Consider the following 8,403-nt stretch of genomic DNA (forward strand, 5'->3'; position numbering starts at 1 on the left):
ATTTTTGTTGAGCCTGCGATTAACACCAAAAGTAGGCGAGACACTGGGTTCCGCGGAACCCTTACGAATTTTTATATGTAGTGAATTTCTTCAGAATATGAATTATTTGGTTTATACAATACATGTAGTTTACTTTGTTGAAGGCCGCACGGTTGCCTTCATTTGAACTCGTGTTGATAGTTTATATAAATCAAATGTAGTTCACTTCGGAAAAGTTTTAAAGCGTGTTACAGTTCGCATCTTGTGACATAGTTTTCATTTCCATAAATTAAATAGTAGTTTCCCAAGGTAATTCAACAAAGCTCTACTTTGTTGCAGTAATATTTTGCAGTCTGATAGAACATTACGTTTAAAAAAAAGATCATGTCACATAATTTTCATCAATTGTGCATGTTTACCTCCAACAAACGTAACTACATTAACCCCTTCCCCCAAAGGCAAAACTATCCCCCCCCCCCCAACTTTTTGGCTTACTTCTAGCCAGTCAGACTAGAGAAGAGATTGCTTTTTTTGGCTTGTCACTGGCAGTATTTTCCTTTGAGTGATATGACACATAATGATGTTTGTTTGAGAGGGAGGAAGACTTTGTGTCGCTTGGTCCAGTTATTTTTTTTTTTCTATTTGGTGTCCAATATTAGTGACTTACCCATTAGATATACAAAATATTGGTGTATAGATAAGATTTTGATTAACTAACCCAAAACATAATTGGCCCAATAACACAATTAATTTGTAGTGCATTTCTTTTTAACAAGAAATGCAAATTAAGGATGTACTTAGGGGAAATAAAAAAAAGCGAGAATTTAAAATTGATACTATAAGTCAGCAGAGCATTAGTTAAGGAACAAAATAAGCTAAAAATATCGATAGGTTATGGAGCTCCTTTTCGAGATATTTGATTTTTTTTAAATGGCGGGAAAAGGCTGACTCAGACTTTTATCTTTTATTTGCATTGGTATTATTTGGGTTTCAAATCGAAAGAAAAGAAATCTAGAATCTGCTTAAATGTTGGTAAAAGACCTTTTATGAGCTATTGAAGTTTTATATGAAAAGAAAAATGGGTGTTATGGGGCAAACTATTTTACCCTGTATCAGAGAAAAAAAAACCAAGGAGTTTGAACATCTGACACAAATTCCTCAACCTGACATAAGTACATCCTAAACAAAATTGCACCTGCACTTTCTGAATAATATTTATAAAGTGTGGTGTACTAATTTTGGGACAATTATATCTAAATTATGGAATACTTCATCAGCTTTGATTCAAAATACGGGCAAATTTATGTCGAATGTGTCTTGAATTCAGTTTGGCAGCTTCAGACATACTAATTTTTAACCTTTTTTCAATTGGCACAAATCACTACTTTACTTTAAAAATGCAAATTTTGTAAGCGTAATTTCGACCCCACCCCTTTTCTACTTGCTATTTGAGGCTTGTAAAACATGAAGAAATAAGTTAGGATGGAGTATGAAAAGTATTTGCACGTGTAATACACTATCCGCAAACGGGACTACATTTTTTAAAGGGTGAAACTTGCGTCATTGGGACTCAATAACCAAGATGTAAAAGCACACAATACTATTCCAATTGCAATACACTTTATATACATGTAGATTCCATTTGTTACACTAGTGACAAATCAGGCTTGGATGCGTATCCAAATAGCTAAAATCTCCGTATACCTACGCCATTCCCCCTCGATCATTGAACATTCGCTTGGCACAAACAAATCTAGACGGCTTTAGTAATATCTTATAAATGAATTACTGTAGAATGAAAAAAATTTAGAGTTCAGTTATCCCTGTTTCTGTTTTGGTTCGGGCTACTCATTATCAATTTTCTGAAAAGGTGTCTTTGGGACTTGTTTTTTTTTTTAGTTGGACACACACGCTCTTGTCTCAGAAAAAAAATCATATATACCTTAATATGTTGGACATGGTACTGTTATTTTTCTTCCACTTTTTGCTGCACCTATTTTTACTTTCCCCCTTTTTTACACTTACAGTACTCTTCCGGTCTTGAAAACATCCTCCGTATGTATACTCAAACCAAAAGTTTGGTAGGTCAACTTCGTCAACAGTTTTTAACGGATCAATACAAAAAGGGTCCATAACAACTACAAAACACTAGACATGTTATCTCCCTTGCAACATACTTGTTGTCAAACAAATAAAAGACAGGTAACCTGTCTACCCCTAAAAAAATGCTGCTACATGGGGGTCTGGATGTGTATGTGGGGGAGGGGGAGAGAGTGGCTTTCAGTTCTGTATTCTTTATTTTTTACCCCATTTCCCTGGATTCTTTATAAATTTTGCCCATTATTCTCTATTCTTTATATTTTGGCACCCCGTTCTTCTCTATTTCATTTATGATACAAAGAATTTACATGAGTGTGGTAAGGCCTTACTTTTAAACCCATAACAGTTGTTATCTGAATTCCGGTATGTTTTTACGAGGTAGAAATGTCACAGAAAGTCTTTTGTTGTTCGTTTCAACATATTTAAGTTAAAAAGATAAATTGCATGAGTCATAATTCATGGTTGACCTTTGACTCGAACGGATTGGTCGTGATGTTTGAATAGTTTTCCTGTTTGTTACCTCCAAATATTTATCTCACTTAATCTTAATTTATCCCGATTTATCAACTAAATCCGTTGCTGTAACTTAAACGGGGTACTGTGTGAGACATTAATTCTTAAGAAGGAAAAGTGTACACACAATTTTGACGAATAAATATTTATCTGTAAATATAAAGGGGCATTAGCTACGAGATACAAAAAAAAAATTAAAGATATGATTTTTTTTGTTCAATCATTAATGAAAGTGAAACAGTGAAATATTAATTCGCTTTTAGCAGTCAGTTTAGTTCAATTTTGTCAAAATAAGCTAAGAAACATTGCTGATAAATTATTCACTTGCAAGTGAATAATTCGACCTCATTGAATCCGTATTAATGTAACCTTTAATTCAACCCATTAGCTAGAGAGTGGTTGTCATTTGTTGCTGTGTTACATATTTGTTTTTCGTTTATTATTTTGTACATAAATTAGGCCGTTAGTTTTCTCGTTTGAATTGTTTTACATTTGTCATTTCGGGGCCTTTTATCGCTGACTATGCGGTATGGGCTTGTTGAAGGCCATACGGTGACCTATAGTTGTTAATATTTGTGTCATTTTGGTCTCTTGTGGAGAGTTGTCTCATTGGCAATCATACCACACCTTTTCATTTTACAAGAACTGATTTGTTTGTTGGGTTTGTTGGCTTCGAAACCAAAAATTACAATTGAGAGACAATTGAAAGCAAATATTTAATTCATGAAATTGAGATAAATGCTATAACAATGATGACAAGTTTAGTTGATGTTTTATGATCCTTTGCATTACTTTTGGTTAGTTTTTGAAGGATAATAGTATTTTGTTATTATTTTCGCTGAATTCAATTATCTTTTATTTCTGGTTAACAATATAGAATTGATAGTAACTTTCATAAAATCATGATCAATTTCTTAATATTAACGTATAACGTGAAAAGTTGTCCGAATTATTGATGCAGACAGTAATCGCAATTGTACAGTACACAATAAACAAGGAAATAGTAAAATAAGTTGTACTTTCCATACAAATTTAAATATGCATTCATGTGAAAATGAAATTAAATTGACAAATAACATGTTCATAACTTTTATCTGTTAAATTTCTTCTTTTCATATGTTTTAAATGACCTTTCACAATGGACAACTCTATATTTTGATTGTATATACAAGTACACCAAGTAAACCATTTGAAACCACAACAATCAACACTCATTTCACAAATTCATTGAATGGGGTATTTCGTTCCGGTCATCTAGGAACTAATGGTTTTTCACAATAAACAAAATGATAAACAAAAATCAGGCATTTTCGTCCTTGTATGTTTTTGTTTGTAGACTTTGCATCCCCGAGGGTATCATCTAACTGTGATAACATGGAATATCATTGATGCGTTCTTTTTCGGTTAATTTCCTGTTTATTAAATGTGAAAATCATTTGAAAAACTAAGGTGTTCATAACCCTAATATGCATAGATTGCCGTAATCAGATTTGACACAACTTTTAGAAATTTTGGTTATTCAAAGTCTTAAATTTTTTCATTGATTTGACCTACTGCAAGGAAATATTCTGTCCCTATCCAACATGAACCCAAAATCCAGTGGCGGTTCTTAAATAACCGATTGCTCTTCCTTTTCGACCTTCTTACATGTACTGACACTATTAGATACATTCTTCTGAATATGCACGGAATGTTTGCCACTGGAATTTATAAAACAAACAACAATCAATTAAAACACAAATTAAATGCAGGGTATACTTATTGTCTAGTATTCATTCAAGTTCCAACTGAAATATGCTAATATGCATCTATCACAATCAGATGTTTAAAACTGCAGCAGAGCAACACGAGCAACTTTTAAATTAAAAATGCTTTTAGTCGGTTGCTGTCTGCCATGTTATTGTGCTCGTTTATTGGTCTAAACATAAATCAGGCCGTTGACAATCTCTTTTGAAATGTTTCACAATTCGTCATGCTGTGGCCTTTCATAGCACTTTTATATAAAAAAAAAGAAAGATGTGGTATGATTGCCAATGCTACAACTCTCCTCAAGAGGCCAAATGACACAGAAATTAACAACTATGGGTCACCGTACGGCCTTCAACAATGAGTAGAGCCCATAGCTTACTTTACGGTAGGTGTGTACGAAGATCGTACGGTGACCTATAACTGTTAATATCAACGGCATTTGGTCTCTGGTGGAGAGTTGTCTCATTGTCAATCATCTTCTTATTCTTAGATTATACATGAATATTTCTAACCTATATAGCATATTGCATAGTAAGCTATCAAAGGCCCCGAAATAACAAATGTAAAACATTTCAAACGTAAAAAACAATAAACGAAAAACAAATATGATGTACAGCAAAAAACGACAATCACTGAATTGCAGACTCTTGACTTGGACAGGCAATTACAGAATGTGGCGGGGTTAAACATGTTTGCAGGCCACCCCCCCCCCCCCCCTTCCCACCACCCATTTTAAGGAGTAAATCATGAAAAAAAAAAAACGTTGATGACGTCACGGTCACATGACAAAAATATATATATAAGCTGATAGACAAAAAAACTTTCAGCTAATCAAATGACGTGTTACATCCAAAATAAAATTATTTCATTATAAATAAAAAAAAGAAGGGATATCATGTAAGTCATGACATCAAAACCATATGCACCTGGCATAACCCGAAATAATTGAACAGTGTTTTGTTATTGAGGTTGTTGATGGTCATCTTAAAGTCACAGCGAGACTGTGAAATCCAGTGTATCTGTTAAATCAAACCTATAATGTACTATCACCTATAGTTCCATGTAACAACGATACCTATGTAATAAACTCATACCAGACAAATAACTTTGTTGACTTGAGGGTATATGCATTTTTAATAAATTAAATTTAATATTGTTGGTGAATTAAATTCAACACTTCAGGTAAAACCAATGTTTAAATTATAGGAACAATCGAATACAACATTTACATTTTAGATATTTAATATAATAACTCAACAAATATATAAAACGCAATAAATCAACAATATGTGTTATATCATTTAAATATTGCCTGTCTAGTCACCTTGAATCATTAAACGGGATCAAACGAGTGTACGAAGGCACTTTAATGTCACAGCTTCCATAAATTGGAAGATTACATGGAAGTTCCCGCCCTCGTTTCCAACTGTTTGTTTGAATATCATATTCGGCTTTTTCAAATCTGTCAACGTCATTATCGGAAGCTGACGCGCCAACGACATAAATCTTGTTCCTTGCAGCATACATTCCAAAATGGTTTCCTCTTGTGGGTAGATCTGCACAGAATGCAAATATATTTGTCTCGATGTCAAATTGTAGAAAATATCCCTCGCTTGATGCAATGAATAATTTAGATTCATGGAGAATGGCTCTGCAGTCCGAGCATTTCTTTGGAAAATCAGCCACAAATTCCACGCATTTGTCATTTGGGTCAAAGGTTAATACACCCGTCGACTCTTGATTTTCATCATTTAGTAATTCGGCGACAATATATATTTTATCGTTATAAGCCGCGCATGGAGCGAATGAAAGTTTTACATTGTCCCGTAGCTGTGCAATTGTTTTCCATGACTTTTTGACCGAGAGTTTATTTCGATGGTGTTTTGTGTCCAGTTCTTCTATTTCTAATACATTGTTTCCATTATGGTGGCCACCGAGAGCGTAAATGAAATCTCCAAGAACCACCAATGAACAATCTGACCGTTGATGATTTAGAGTATGACAGTTTTCGTACTTTAACAGAACGGGGTCGTACCTAACCACGTGTTTGCCAGATGAAATGTAAACATAAGGTGCTTCGGTTTCATCTTTTTGCGCACAAGCAACAGAAAATTTGTCTTTTATGTTATTACTTTTAAACAAATTTCTTAGACATACCAGATCACCATCGCAGTTGAAGACAGCGGCTACAATTGACGATTTTGGTTTAGCAGACGACATAATCATCGCGTGATACAATTGATATGTCTTTACAGTGACGGAATCTTTTCGAGGAGATCGCTGTTTCTGTACAGCGTTCAAAAGTTTGCAGTAAATCGTCATACGACCTTCATGATTCCAATCTAGCCATTTTTCTAACGCTCGAAAAATATCCTCATGTTTAATAACGTTTTCAACTTGACAAAGGCTTTCTATGCTCTGTTCATGGAGATATAAGAAAGAATCATTATCCCACAGATTTTGAAAATGTTTGGTTATCAACTCTATAGCTTCTCTCTTTAGGAGTGAAAGTTCGTACTTTTCAGCGATTTGTAAAGCATCTAATGAACTCATTACTTCTATGCTTTCTAAAAGCTTTTCCTCGCAAGCTGTCTTCAGAGCACGAGACATACAACTCACTTCTAAATAGAACAAAATGTCTTCATTGCGGAGTAATTTCTTACAGACTTGTCCAGTTTTCAAAATTTCCACAACCTGCTTTCGGATAGGCTCCGGGAAACAGTGCACCATTTCACACCTGTCGCAGCTCATTTCACCATGCATAATTCCTGACATATTTCTTCTTTCTGTAAGGGACAAGGAAGATTTTAATATATCAAACAAAGTACTTGTAAATCTGCAGGAAATTGTCACATAAGAGTCTCAGAGTCAATGTTAAGTGTTTGACATCCCAACCAGTTATAGATATAACTTAATATGTAAATAATACATTTAGTGTTTTCTTCCGTTAAGACCAGCTGTGAAACATTAGGCTTCGTCGTATAAACAAATTACTGAAATTTAAAGTAGGTCGGCTAGTATATGTTCAAATAATTAAATAAATTTGAAAAAAAGGCAGGACAGGAGTTTTGAGTTAAAAAAATAGGCAGTTTGAGCAACTTGGCAAAAAAAAAAGGTAGGATGACAATTTATGTAAAAAAAAGTCAGGATAAACTAATAAAAAAAAGGCAGTACCGACCAGAGTGAAAAATAAAAAGGCAGTGCGAATACTGGTAAAAAATCAGTCGAATTCTGAAAATATTTGCTCATCAATCCTTCAAACCATATTAATTAAAATACGTGTAAATGCGTTCGAATTGAAATACATTTTGAATGTATGTTGTGTTGAGCATACAATTTCAAATAAAAATAGATCCACAATAAGCTAGCCTTTTTTGGTGTACAATACATAGAATTGTAAGCAGCTTTTTATAGTATAAAATTATAATTCTGTATTATCATACAAACCTGGGAATAGTACATGCATATACATTGTATGTAATATATTATGTCCCAGTAAAAGCATGTTATGTGTTATAAAAAATATATGACGTGTCTTACCTTTATGATGAAAATAATTCTTCGTGTAAAACACAATTCTTTCTTTATACTTTCTTTATATGCAGAAGGTGGTTTGTAAATATAGCAAGCTTTCGTTATTTAAATATCACAATATCGTTGCTGTGATTGTTTGTTTTATATGATTCCAGCTTAATGTGGGAGTTGCCTTTTTATACAGGTAATTTTCCGTTGATTAAAAATAAACCAAATGTTATGTACTTGTAGAAACTCATCGACGTGGTCTAATGATAGTCATACGTCTAAAAATAGAAAAGTATATTGGATCTCCCATAAGAGTGTTTACAATTATGAACAGCGTAGCTAAGTTCACAAAAATATATCATTGTATTGGAGTCGGGTCTGATGTTATGGCTATTGTCAGGGCAAAGTAGAACAACGAAACGTAAATAAAAACATGACTACGCAATTTGATAGCATGTTTACAGTCACTGCTAACATATAATGTTTACATGTGCAGCCAAAGACTTGCCTAGTGTCGAAAAACACAATCCAGCATCACAA

The 8,403-nt window shown here is 33.7% G+C and overlaps 1 protein-coding gene across 1 annotated transcript; it reads right to left on the reverse strand.

Annotated features, from left to right (window-relative positions):
- Positions 1-5,565: 5,565 nt before the first annotated feature.
- Positions 5,566-8,200, reverse strand: LOC127726644 (kelch-like protein 12). Its single transcript, XM_052234078.1, has 2 exons — positions 7,882-8,200; positions 5,566-7,127 (listed from the first exon to the last, which is right to left on the reverse strand). The coding sequence occupies exon 2, from the start codon at positions 7,114-7,116 to the stop codon at positions 5,662-5,664; it is 1,455 nt and encodes a 484-aa protein (XP_052090038.1). The 5' UTR covers positions 7,117-7,127; positions 7,882-8,200; the 3' UTR covers positions 5,566-5,661.
- Between the last annotated feature and the right edge of the window lie 203 nt (positions 8,201-8,403).

The sequence above is a fragment of the Mytilus californianus genome, unplaced genomic scaffold (genome assembly GCF_021869535.1).
Source record: "Mytilus californianus isolate M0D057914Y unplaced genomic scaffold, xbMytCali1.0.p SCAF_18, whole genome shotgun sequence".
Classification (NCBI taxonomy): Eukaryota; Metazoa; Mollusca; class Bivalvia; order Mytilida; family Mytilidae; genus Mytilus; species Mytilus californianus.

Excerpts from the sequence above, each read along its gene's own strand:
- LOC127726644 (XM_052234078.1), bottom strand. The coding sequence starts at position 7,116 with ATGTCAGGAATTATGCATGGTGAAATGAGCTGCGACAGGTGTGAAATG.